Source organism: Staurois parvus, unplaced genomic scaffold, assembly GCF_062004578.1.
Source record: "Staurois parvus isolate SC_StPar_1 unplaced genomic scaffold, SC_StPar_1.0 ptg001636l, whole genome shotgun sequence".
Classification (NCBI taxonomy): Eukaryota; Metazoa; Chordata; class Amphibia; order Anura; family Ranidae; genus Staurois; species Staurois parvus.
In genome coordinates, this window is record NW_028319432.1 from 259,445 (window position 1) to 273,385 (window position 13,941).

The 13,941-nt window shown below is 43.4% G+C and overlaps 2 protein-coding genes across 2 annotated transcripts in view; both read left to right on the forward strand.

The window, feature by feature from the left end:
• The window catches only part of LOC149434948 (uncharacterized), a 120,662-nt gene continuing 106,721 nt past the window's right edge, over positions 1-13,941 (forward strand). Inside the window, exon 1 of the mRNA XM_089663185.1 lies at positions 1-188. Within this exon, the coding sequence (XP_089519311.1) occupies positions 33-188 (156 nt within the window). The 5' untranslated portion in view covers positions 1-32. The remainder of the gene's footprint in view (positions 189-13,941) is intronic.
• On the forward strand, positions 500-6,240 carry LOC149434949 (uncharacterized). The gene is made up of 2 exons (XM_089663155.1): positions 500-533; positions 3,534-6,240. Exons 1-2 carry the CDS (start codon positions 500-502, stop codon positions 4,526-4,528), a joined length of 1,029 nt encoding a protein of 342 aa, XP_089519281.1. The 3' UTR covers positions 4,529-6,240.

Genomic DNA, 13,941 nt, shown 5'->3' on the forward strand with positions numbered 1-13,941 from the left:
AGATAAAAGAGGAGGAGGATGAGGATGGGGGGATGGAGGAGTCAGAGCTTCTAAAAGAACACAAAGATCTGTACCAGGACACCATGGTGGAGTCATCCAGCTACAGGAACCCACCAGAGAGATGTCCCCGTCCTCTGTATTCCCGGGATTCCACACAGGAAGGTCACACCATCCCTCACCATCATCAGGTAGATGATGACAATTATTGGTAGTTGTGATTTATACACAGCATGTTTGTTACAATGAATGTTTTATTATATCTTTCAGAGTGGAATCCTCGGGGATGATAATATTGATGTTAAAGAAGAGTATAAAGAGGAGGATGAGGAGTATGGAGTGATGGAGGAGTTTTCAGAAGGACACAAGGATATGATGGAGCCACCTAATACCAGGAACCCACCAGAGAGATGTCCCCGTCCTCTGTATTCCCGGGATTCCACACAGGAAGGTCACACCATCCCTCACTATTGCAAGGTTGGTGGGATGGGGAATCTAGAACATGGACTTGAGGAGAAAATATGTGGATTTTTCATGTAAGCTTATATATTTTTTGTAAAATTTCTCATTTCCTTGATTTAGAGTGGAGATCCAATCGATATAGAATTTGAGGTGAAAGCAGAAGAAGAAGAGGCGTATGTGAGGGATGATCAGCAGTCTATGGAGGAGGATGGAATAACGGGGACATTTATAGAGGAGGACACTCCTACAGAGATCAGCACAGGTGGATCATGAACACTAAATCCATTCCTCCACCCATACTGCTCACTGATTGGTCCAGAGTAGGGCGGGGACTGGGTGATATCAGCCTGTAATCCCCTGGTCACTTTCCTGAGCTGTGTTCCCCATCCTGTATTCCTGGATTTCTCTCGGATAATCTTCCTTCTCTGTGCTGCAGACACAATTTATGTATCTAGACTGGAATTATGGAGGTTCTGGAGTTCAGCTGGCAGCAAAATGTGGATTTTCACTATAGACATTACTAGACCTAGGCACCTGGGGTGTGTGTCTAATGTCTTCTCCCCCATATCCGGGTCTAGTAAGATCTCTGACAGAACATTTCTCCCAGGGTTCCTTGCTCTGTGGTCTGCTGGCTGTGCCGGGTGGAGGGATATGTCTGTAGTGTCTAAGACCCAAGTCACTGAGTGCAGTCTCAGGAGATGGGAGGCAGCGGTGTGGGATCTCTGCAACTTGTCTACAGGAAACATTAAAAGCTCCACTGATTACTGAATACCGATATTATGAGTCCTGACCCCTGCACTATATACTCTATGTTGTACATTACATACTCCTGACCCCTGCACTATATAATTTACAGTTGTGTTCAAAATACTAGCAGTCAGACATCACTAACCGGATCAATCACTATTTTTTGTAGAAATTATATTTCTACATGGCAAATAATTTCCTATCAGGTGTAGTGGAGTCATAGAAATCCAACAGACCCGACAGTCATGACATGCATGCTGCTGATTCTGTGTCATTGAATCACTCATTGAAAGGGGCGTGTTCAATATAATAGCCGTGTGGAGTTCTATTAGTGAGGTCATTCATTCTTTGATAAACAGGTGGCAATTATTGCCCTTATTTAAGGAAGGAAGGCAGCAAATGTTGTACATGCTGGTTACAGTGCATTTCTCTCTGAAATTCTGAGGAAAATGGGTCGTTCCAGACATTGTTCAGAAGAACAGCGTACCTTGATTACAAAGTTGATTGGAGAGGGGAAAACATATAAAGAAGTGCAGAAAATGATCGGCTGCTCAGCTAAAATGATGGCAAATGCTTTAAAATGGCAACCAAAACCTGAAAGACGTGGAAGAAAGCGAAAAACTACCATTGGAATGGATAGAAGAATAGCCCAAATGGGGCGGACTCAGCCAACAATCAGCTCCAGGAAGATGAAAGAAGGTGTGACGTTCCCTGTGAGGACTCAGCCAACAATCAGCCCCAGGAAGATGAAAGAAGGTGTGACGTTCCCTGTGAGGACTCAGCCAACAATCAGCCCCAGGAAGATGAAAGAAGGTGTGACGTTCCCTGTGAGGACTGTTACAATTAGAAGACGCCGATGTGAAGCCAAGCTATCTGCAAGAAGTCCCCGCAAAGTCCCACTGTTGGGAAAAAGACGTGTGCTGAAGAGGTTACAATCTGCCAAAGAGCACATTGACTGGCCTAAAGAGAAATGGCGCAACATTTTGTGGGCTGATGGAAGTAAGATTGTTCTTTTTGGGTCTAGTGGGCGGAGACAGTTTGTCAGACGACCCCCAAATACTGAATTCAAGCCACAGTACACTGTGAAGACCGTGAAGCATGGTGGTGCAAGCATCATGATATGGGGATGTTTCTCATACTACGGTGTTGGGCCTATTTATCGCATACCAGGGATCATGGATCAGTTTGAATCCATCAGAATACTTGAAGAGGTCATGCTGCCTTATGCTGAAGAGGAAATGCCCTTGAAATGGGGGTTCCAACAAGACAACGACCCCAAACACACCAGTAAACGTGCAACATCTTGGTTCCAGACCAACAAGATTGACGTTATGGAGTGGCCAGCCCAATCCCCGGATCTTCATCCAATAGAAAACTTGTGGGGTGACATCAAAAATGCCGTTTCTGAGGCCAAACCAAGAAATAGAGAAGAACTGTGGAATGTGGTCCAATCATCCTGGGCTGGAATACCTGATCACAGGGGCCAGAAGTTGGGTGACTCCATGCAACACAGATGTACAGCAGTTCTCAGAAACAGTGCGACTACAACCAAATATTCATGAAGTCATTCAAAGGAAAGCAAAATCTTCAAACATTTCTCAGTTTATATAGTGAATGTTTGAGTTTGTAAAGAAGAATACAAACACTGAGATTTTTTTGAACCGTCTAATATTCACTTTTCTTCCATTTTTTTAGAGGAACAACACAAATTTGATGTATTTTTCTTCATGTTGTGATTTGGAATAGAATGTGTCGTGTTCCCAATGCATTTGTGTGGATGGAAATAAAAGGATTAGAAGGATTTTCAGCTTTAGTCACTTTTTTCATCACACTGCTATTATTTTGAACACAACTCTATGTTATAAATTGCATACCACTGCTATATATTCTCTTTTGTTCCCCCCATTTCCTCCCAGCTGGACATTTTATATCGGATGATGTGATTGGAGCACAGACTTTTACATGGTGATAATAATGTGATAACATCCTCCAACTTTGGACCCTTAAACAGAAAGTGATAATGAGGGAGGAGTCAATACCCCAATGATGGTGGTCTTCAGGATCAGTCCAGTCTTCATCTTGGTTGTTCTCCCCCCATCCTCACTCTCTGACCTCTGGTGGGGCTCAGCCCCGCTGTTCTTCATGACTAAATTATGGACTAAATAAGGAAGTGCAGTACTTCTTGTGTTGGGAAGATGGTGATGAGTGATAGAGGGGGTGGGGACCCTCGTCCTATAATCCCCTCAGCTGCCTGATGTGGGCGGAGTCCTGGTTTGGGGGAACCAATCAGCTCCTGTCTAGTAATCCTCTTTGTCTTTGTATTTTAGTCCATGGCCGGGAGATGAGGAAAACCTCCGAGGATTGTCTCACTTTGTCTCCAGACTGGAAAGTAGAAGATGAGGACATCACACAATATAGTCCAAGAGAAAACCCGGCTCCCTCCAATGTCCATCGGGCACCACCCAGTGTAGATGGACCATCGGATTCCTCGTATCCTGAGGAACCTCAGACTGTGCGGGACCGGGCCGGCCTTCCAACAGGGAAGAGCTTCTCCTGTACTGAGTGTGGGAAGTGGTTCTATTATAAATCTCATCTTAATTTGCATATAAGATCTCACACGGGGGAGAAGCCGTATTCCTGTGCTGAGTGCGGAAAATGTTTCCATTATAAATACAATCTTAAAGTTCATAAAAGATGTCACACGGGGGAGAAGCCATATTGCTGTCCTGAGTGCAGGAAATGCTTTTCACAGAAGTCACATCTTTACACACATCAGAGATCTCACACGGGGGAGAAGCCATATTCCTGTCCTGAGTGTGGGAAATGTTTTGGATTAAAATCACATCTTGTCACACATGAAAGGCTTCACACAGGGGAAATAAGTTATTCCTGTCATGTGTGTGGAAAATGTTTTACACAGAAGTCTAATCTTTACAAACATCAGAGATCTCACACAGGGGAGAAGCCGTATGCCTGTCCTGATTGCGGGAAATGTTTTTCAGTGAAGTCCCATCTTTACAGCCATCAGAGATCTCACAAGGGGGAGAAGCCATATTCCTGTCCTGAGTGCGGGAAATGTTTTTCACAGACGTCCATTCTTTCTAAACATCAGAGATCTCACACAGGGGAGAAACCATATTCCTGTCCTGAGTGTGGGAAATTTTTTTCACAGAAGTACCATCTTTCTAGACATCAGAGATCTCACACGGGCGAGAAGCCATATTCCTGTTCTGAGTGTGGGAAATGTTTTTCAAGGAACTTCAATCTTTCCATTCATCAGAGATCTCACACGGGGAAGAAACAACTTTCCTGTCCTAAGTAAGGGAATTGTTCCTCACTGAAGTCCTGTCTTCCTGTACATCAGGGGTCCCACACAACCCTGGAGGTGTATTAGTGCACTGAGTGCGGGAAATGTCTTCTAGATGAATGTTGCTGGACATCCCAGCTCTCATGTGGGGAAGAAGCACACCCTGATATACACCTCAGATATACTCCATGGCTGATCTTCATCATGGAAGAAACAGTTGATAAGGAGATCAGAGGCCCCCAAAGACATGGATGAAGTGTGGGACCGGGTTGGCCATTGATATCAGGAGAAGAATATAAATGGAGTGTGAAATGCTCTGTAATGATGGAAAACATTCCCCCGGCTCAGCAAATCTCCTAATGACATCGGTGTTTTAGCCCCATTCACAGAGAAGGAATGGACAGGAGATAAAATCTCTCATACAGACAGAATGGTCATGTGACTTTATAAAGAGGAACGCCAGAAAATCACATCAATCAAATCTTCCAATGTGTTCTGTGCAATCTGCGTACACATGGGGGGAGGGGCAGACCTGGGGGCATACAGTGAGAACACAGAGGGGGGCTGGCTTACCATGGTAGGCAGGAAGTGTCATAGACCCGAGCACCAGCATGTCCACCGGCTTCCATAAACAAGGGAGCTGGCCCAGCACAGAACTCCTGGGAAGACTTACCTGACGCCACTTTCCTGCTCCACTTTCCATCCAGCCAGTGATGGTCCTGCCGCCATTTGTTTTATTATTGGTGTATACTCTGATCAGCAGGAATCATTTCTCCTGAAGAAGTGAGCGCTGCACCACGAAACGCGTGGAGATGGATGACGCTGCTGGATCCTCCTTATGGTGCTCAGAATTCTGTCCCACGGTGATTGTTGTCCAGGAATTGTCCATTGATGGACTTTGTGAGAGATTTCATGGCCTTGTACACCTGCTGGGAGGGTTTTATGATTTCTACGCTGATTGGGAAGAAAACATTGGAAGATCTTTATTGATGTTTTTCTGGAGTTCCTCTTTATAAAGTCCCATGAGTTCCATTGTGTCTGTATGAGAGATTTCATCTAGGGTAAGGACTGACCTACACCCCATCCATGCACACTTACCTCTCCGAATCTGCTAAGGAATGGACATGCACTTTCACCAGGTGAATGGTTCTACACATTCTATGAATAGACCCCCAAATGTCAGGAGACGTTTCTATAAAGACGGGAAGTATGGAGCAGAGAAATGAAGAGACCTCCCAGCAATGTTATTAGCAGGCTGCAGCTAGGGGGAGCTCTAATGTCACCCCAGCAGAGTGATCCCATCTAGCCCACATTAACCCTCTCACTGCCAGAGCTGTTTCTGCATGATTTTGCACACATGGGAAAATGCAGATTTTGGTCCTGAAGATGAGATAAACCCCCAAACATCTATTCTGTGACATCAGAGGCCCTGGAGAATAAAATGGTGGTGATTGTTAAGGTGTTCCCCGTACACAGATTCCCCTTCATATCCGCCTTTATTTCCTCCTTTCCCCCATTTTCTATGTTGGGGTCTTTTCTACAATACTTTGTTATAATAATGGAACACGTTGTGTATTGTATTGTACGCCAATAATAATGACTCCGCCCCCACATTCCAGACAAGGGATCTTCCTGACCAATCGGATTCCTTCCTTTACTATTTCCTGATTTTTATGCTTCAATCTTGTTAAATGTAAAATTATAATAAAACATTTATTGAACAAAAACTATTGTGTGTGTCGGTGCAATGACGGCAAACTTCAATATAGAACATTGCTCCTCGGTGACACCTCACACCCTTCAATAACGGTGCAGAGTGCGGGGGTCAGCAGTATATCATATACAGCCCACCATACAGAGTGCAGAGGGGGGCTGTAGTGTGCCCCCCCTCCTGATCCATACCAGGCCACATGCCCACAACATGGGGGTCACCTTACCGGGGGGGGTCACCTTATCAGGGGGATTCCCCCAGGCATAGCACCTTGTCACCTTGGCTGGTGGCTGTGGGGATCTGTGAGTGGGGGTCATATTGGATTCTGGAACCCCCCTTTAATAACAAGGAACCCCCATATACCGTCCCCCATGTGAATGAGTATGGGGTATATAGTACCCGACAATAGCACCAGCCCAATGACAGCTCCCTAAACTGTCATCATCTACATAAGTGAAGGGACAGGGATGGTGGGACCTTATTACCCAAATGTGACCAGTGACCATATTTGGTCAGTGATGTCACTGCTGTCCCCGCCCCCTTCCTTACATGGCAGGGATTCCCAATGACCTCACTAATTCCTGGGGGTGTGGCCGCTGTACCCATCCATGTCTTCCTCAGGCACCAGTGACAGCGGGAAGCTGTTATATATAGAAGTGGTAGAAATGTCTCTTCTATATGTGATGATCGGCTCCTGCAAAACACGGGACCGGAACAGGCAAAGTTTGGTTTGTACTGTCGTCTCATCCCTACTCTCCGACAACTAAACCCAGAGATCATCCCAAGTGGTCATTGTATTTGTCCCTTACATTGGTGACCAATGGGAGAAGGACCCCTTATATCAGTGGTCAGTGTAGTGGTCCCTTACATTGGTGACCAATGGGAGAAGGACCCCCTTATATCAGTGGTCAGTGTAGTGGTCCCTTACATTAGTGACCAATGGAGGAAGGACCCCCTTATGTCAGTGGTCAGTATAGTGGTCCCTTACATTGGTGACCAATGGGAAAAGGACTCTTTTCTATCAGTGGTGAGTGTAGTGGTCCCTTACATTGGTGACCGATGGGAGAAGGACCCCTTATATCAGTGGTCAGTGTAGTGGTCCCTTACATTAATGACCAATGGGAAAAGGATTCCCTTACATTAGTTGTCAGCATAGTGGTCCCTTACATTGGTTACCAATATGAGAAGGACCCCTTATATCAGTGGTCAGTGCAGTGGTCCCCTACATTGGTGACCAATGGGAGAAGGACCCCTTATGTCAGTGGTCAGTGTAGTGGTCCCTTACTTTGGTGACCAATGGGAGAAGGACCCCATTATATCAGTAGTCAGTATAGTGGTCCCTTACTTTGGTGACCGAGGGGAGAAGGACCCTCTTATATTAGTGGTCAGTGTAGTGGTCCCTTACATTGGTGACCAATGGGAGAAGGACCGCATTATATCAGTGGTCAGTGTAGTGGTCCCTTACTTTGGTGACCGATTGGAGAAGGACCCTCTTATATCAGTGGTCAGTGTAGTGGTCCCTTACGTTGGTGACCAATGGGAGAAGGATCCCCCTTATATCAGTGGTTAAATTATTGATACCTTAAATTGGGGAGCAATGGGAGAATTCCCTTCTATCAGTGGTCAGAGCAGTGGTCCCTTACATTTGTGACTGATTGGAGAATTTCTGACTGATTGGAAGACCTCAGTTATGAGGAATGACTACAAACATGACATGTATTCTCCTTGTAGACGAGATCCTTCAGAGGAGATATGATAATGATATAGAAATATATTTGTAACATAAATGTGGGAGTCGGGTAGTTCTGCCAGTAGCTGAGATGTGAAGTGATCTGTAGAAGGATGTGATTGTAGATCTAGTTTCATTCCATGGTATTCAGTAATCAGTCAGAGACATATGGTCACCAATTAGCATGTGAAAGGACAGAGCAGCTTCTAGGCCAGGAGAGACACTGAGATGCCAATAGAACTCATCCATGTAGACATGGATTTCTCACCTTCCTGAACCTGAAACAAGAGCTGTAGCCTGATCAGGAGAAGGCTCCAAAATGTCTGCCAGCTCTGATTTATACCAACAGATCAGAGGAATCTATTTCATCTCTCATAAAAGCTAAAATATTAGTTGCAGAGAGATGAAAATACTTCTGATTGGACACATTTTAAGCTCCATGTCCATATAAAACTGAATATGTATCCTCTGTAGAATCCCGGGGAAACACACAAAAATGGCACCTGATTGTGACAGCTGAACAGTGATTGGTACTGTCACGATCGGACTGATGCGCTGGTGTCAAAAATCCTATCTCTGACCCAACGATCAGAGTCATTCCTGGCCCATTGGATCCAGGTCACTTCAGAACACAGAACGCCCTGTAGGCTGATACAGAAACATCCCCCAGGGTTGATTGGACAAGGGCTAAAGTCCCACCCACATTCAAATTTCAATAAATTGAGGAGCCTGAGATATGGACGGGGTGATTCCTATGGAACCGGTACAATTGGGGAATTGCAGACAATTCTGACATGCTTCTGTCACAGGATAAACCTCGATAAAGTTTATTTCTGTTTTTATCCCTTTTATTTTCCTAGTGAATAGCCAACTCTGTGGGTCTTCTTGTCTTTCTTGTAATTCCTTTTCTTTGTATATATTTTATGCACCGCTCACTTCCAGGATAATAAATCTAAAATTAATAAGTGACTTTTGTGCACTAAACTCGGGCTCATATCTCCGGAGAGATTGTTGTATTGTAGTGTCTATGTGCTCGGTCTAAGTTCATTGAAAATCTGTATGCAATTGTACTGTGTGTTGGCAGATTGCATGCAGATTGTAAAGTAGCAGATCTGCTAAACGGAGATCTGTGTGTGTGTGGTGGCCCAGCAGACCAGTCTGTGGACAAACTGTTGGGTGGTGGCAAGCTACTGTGTCTGGTGTGGGGGTGTGTGGATAGTGGAAGAGTGATTAACACCGGGGTTCTAGCTTGTAGGATAGCTGGAGGAATCCTAGACGGGTGTGCCATGTGCTAGATTGCTTCTCAGAGCCGTGAGCGTGTGTTCCATGACAGTGTCATATTAATCTGGTGGTGTGCACTTCTGGGGCCTGGAGTGTTCTGATTGGACCACCAGTACCTGTGTGGTATTAATCTGGTGGTGTAAACTGCTCTGGCCTGGAGTGTCCTGATTGGACCACTGGTACCTGTTTCATATTAATCTGGAGGTGTGCACTACCGGGGCATGGAGAGTTCTGATTGGATCACAGGTACCTGTGTCATATTAATCTGGTGGTGTGCACTGCTGAGACCTGGAGTGTTCTGATTGGACCACCAGTACCCGTGTCGTATTAATCTGGTGGTGTGCACTTCTGGGGCCTGGAGTGTTCTGATTGGACCACCAGTATACGTGTCGTATTAATCTGGTGGTGTGCACTTCTGGGGCCTGGAGTGTTCTGATTGGACCACCAGTATATGTGTCATATTAATCTGGTGGTGTGCACTTCTGGGGCCTGGAGTGTTCTGATTGGACCACCAGTACCTGTGTCGTATTAATCTGGTGGTGTGCACTTCTGGGGCCTGGAGTGTTCTGATTGGACCACCAGTATACGTGTCGTATTAATCTGGTGGTGTGCACTTCTGGGGCCTGAAGTGTTCTGATTGGACCACCAGTACCTGTGTTGTATTAATTTGGTGGTGTAAACTGCTCTGGCCTGGAGTGTCCTGATTGGACCACTGGTACCTGGTTCATATTAATCTGGAGGTGTGCACTACTAGGGCATGGAGAGTTCTGATTGGATCACAGGTACCTGTGTCATATTAATCTGGTGGTGTGAACTGCTGAGACCTGGAGTCTTCTGATTGGACCACCGGTACCTGTGTCATATTAATCTGGTGGTGTGCACTGTTGGGACCTGGAGTGTTCTGATTGGACCACCATATTAATCTGGGGGCCGTGCGTTCCATCAGTGGAATGATTCTGGAAGGATGAGCTCCAGCTATGTATATGGGTGATGTCCAGGGGTGGTTATCATGCTTCCATGATCCTAAATGCTGAGCATGCCCAGTGCACTCCCTTCCCTAACAACACTGAGCTCAGCCGCTGCTCCTATAGAAGAAAGCACACATGTATGTGCGACATTTGAACACGGATATGAGATCAGTCCTGTGTTGCTGGATATAATATAGGCAGTGTGGGAATTTCCCATCTGGAATGGCCTACAGGTATGGCGGCTACATGAAGCAGCATTTTATAAAACTGCACAGTGTATGTCATCTACGTGGAACCCTTGTCTGCTCAGAGTATTCTACCCAAAAAGCAAGTACATCTTTAACCCCTTCCTGATACGGCATATACTCAGCCACAAGAAACTGGGTCATAACCACCTGCCCTCTGGAACATTTTATCCCCTTCCTGACCACGCCATTTTTTGCTATACTGCACTGCGCTACATTAAAGGGTAATTGCGCACTAATGCAATGCAGTACCCAAACAAAATTCATATAATTTTTTCCCACAAATAGAGATTTCTTTTGGCGGTATTTGATCACCTCTGGGTTTTTAATGTTTTGTGATATAAACAAATAAATACCAAAAATTTTGAAAATTATATTTTCTACTTTCTGTTATAAAAAAATCCAATACATTTAAATGTCTTCATAAATTAAGATTAAAGTGTATTATGCTGGATGGTAAAAAAAAAAATCTGAGTAAGTGTATATTGGTTTCTGTAAAAGTTATAGAGTCTACAAACTATGGTATATATACCGGAATTTATGCAACTTTTACTTTCTGACTATCGGGTGCTAAAATGCCAAGGCAGTATAAACTCCCCCCAAATAACCCCTTTTTGGAAAGACACCCCAAGGAATTTGCTGAGATGCATGTTGAGTCCATGAAAGATTTTATTTTTTGTCACAAGTTTTTTAAAAAATTACAAAATCCTTTTTTTTTTTTTGTTTACACAAAATTGTCATTTTAATAAGATCTTTCTCACACATGCCTTGGTTGTATGTGAAATTACACTCCAAAGCACATTCTGCTACTTCTGAGCATGGAGCTATCACTTGTGAGACTTTTCTATTGCCTAGCTGCATACAGAGGCCAAAAACAATGACCACCTTCAGGCTTTCAAGAGCTGGAATTTTCTCATGTCACTTCCTCACTACCTATCACAGTTTTGGAGGCCCTGAAATGCCAGGATAGTAGAAGCACCCCCCAAAAGACCCATTTTTGGAAAGTAAACACCCCAAGGTATTTGCTGAGAGGCATGAAGATTTTATTTTTTGCCACAAGTTTTTGGGAAATTAAAAAAAATAATAATAATTTTATATATATATATATATATATATATATATATATATATATATATATATATATATATACATACACACAGTTGTGTTCAAAATAATAGTAGTCAGACATCACTAACCGTATCAATCACTGTTTTGGTGGAAATGATATTTCTACTGTACATGGCAAATAATTTCCTAGCAGGTGTAGTAGAGTAATAGAAATCCAACAGACCCAACAGTCATGACATGCATGCTGCTGATTCTGTGTCATTGAATCACTCATTGAAAGGGGCATGTTCAAAATAATAGCAGTGTGGAGTTCTATTAGTGAGGTCATTCATTCTTTGAAAAACAGGTGGCAATTATTGCCCTTATTTAAGGAAGGAAGGCAGCAAATGTTGCACATGCTGGTTACAGTGCATTTCTCTCTGAAATTCTGAGGAAAATGGGTTGTTCCAGACATTGTTCAGAAGAACAGCGTACTTTGATTAAAAAGTTGATTGGAGAGGGGAAAACATATAAAGAAGTGCAGAAAATGATCGGTTGCTCAGCTAAAATGATGGCAAATGCTTTAAAATGGCAACCAAAACCTGAAAGACGTGGAAGAAAGCGAAAAACTACCATTGGAATGGATAGAAGAATAGCCAAAATGGGGCGGACTCAGCCAAGAATCAGCTCCAGGAAGATGAAAGAAGGTGTGACGTTCCCTGTGAGGACTGTTACAATTAGAAGACGCCTATGTAAAGCCAAGCTATCTGCAAGAAGTCCCCGCAAAGTCCCACTGTTGGGAAAAAGACGTGTGCTGAAGAGGTTACAATCTGCCAAAGAGCACATTGACTGGCCTAAAGAGAAATGGCGCAACATTTTGTGGACTGATGAAAGTAAGATTGTTCTTTTCGGGTCTAGTGGGCGGAGACAGTTTGTCAGATGACCCCCAAACACTGAATTCAAGCCACAGTACACTGTGAAGACCGTGAAGCATGGTGGTGCAAGCATCATGATATGGGGATGTTTCTCATACTACGGTGTTGGGCCTATTTATCGCATACCAGGGATCATGGATCAGTTTGAAGACATCAGAATACTTGAAGAGGTCATGCTGCCTTATGCTGAAGAGGAAATGCCCTTGAAATGGGTGTTCCAACAAGACAATGACCCCAAACACACCAGTAAACGTGCAACATCTTGGTTCCAGACCAACAAGATGGACGTTATGGAGTGGCCAGCCCAATCCCCGGATCTTCATCCAATAGAAAACTTGTGGGGAATACCTGATCACAGGGGCCAGAAGTTGGGGGACTCCATGCAACACAGATGTACAGCAGTTCTCAGAAACAGTGCGACTACAACCAAATATTCATGAAGTCATTCAAAGGAAAGCAAAATCTTCAAACATTTCTCAGTTTATATAGTGAATGTTTGAGTTTGTAAAGAAGAATACGAACACTATGATTTTTTTTAACCGTCTAATATTCACTTTTCTTCAATTTTTTTTAGAGGAACAACACAAATTTGATATATTTTTCTTCATGTTTTGATTTGGAATAGAATGTGTCGTGTTTTCAATGCATTTGTGTGGATGGAAATAAAAGCTATTAGAAGGATTGTGAGCTTTATTCACTTTTTTCAAAACACTGCTATTATTTTGAACACAACTGTATATATATATATATATATATGTTTTTTTAGAAGAAAAAATAGAAAAACTATTAATATTGAAATAAAAAAATAAATTAAAAAAAAAAAATAAAAATATATATATATATATATATATATACATATATATACAGTCATGGCCGAAATTGTTGGCACCCTTGATATTTCTCCAGGAAATCATGTATTTCTCACGAAACGTATTGCATTAACACATGTTTTGCTATACACATGTTTATTCCCTTTGTGTGTATTGGGACAAAACAAAAAAAGGGAGGAAAGAAAGCAAATTCGACATAATGTCACACAAACCTCCAAAAATGGGCTGGACAAAAGTATTGGCACCCTTTCACAACTGCGGATAAATAAGAATGTTACAAGCATGTGATGCTCCTGTAAACTCACCTGGGGCAAGTAACAGGTGTGGGCAATATAGAAATCACACCTGAAAGCAGATAAAAAGGAGAGACGTTCACTTAACCTTTGCATTGTGTGTCTGTCTGTGCCACACTAAGCATGGACAACAGAAAGAGGAGACGAGAACTGTCTGAGGACCTGAGAACCAAAATTGTGGCAAAATATCAACAATCTCAAGGTTACAAGTCCATCTCCAGAGAACTAGATTTGCCTTTGTCCACAGTGCGCAACATTATCAAGAAGTTTGCAACCCATGGCACTGTAGCTAATCTCCCTGGTCGTGGACGGATGAGGAAAATTGATGAAAGATTGCAACGCAGAATAGTCCGGATGGTGGATAAGCAGCCCCAAACATGTTCCAAAGA

Coding starts and splice junctions, on each gene's coding strand:
- LOC149434949 (XM_089663155.1), top strand. CDS start 500: ATGGACTTGAGGAGAAAATATGTGGATTTTTCAT. Junction 534..3,533: donor AAAATATGTGGATTTTTCAT/GTAAGCTTATAT, acceptor TTTGTATTTTAG/TCCATGGCCGGGAGATGAGG.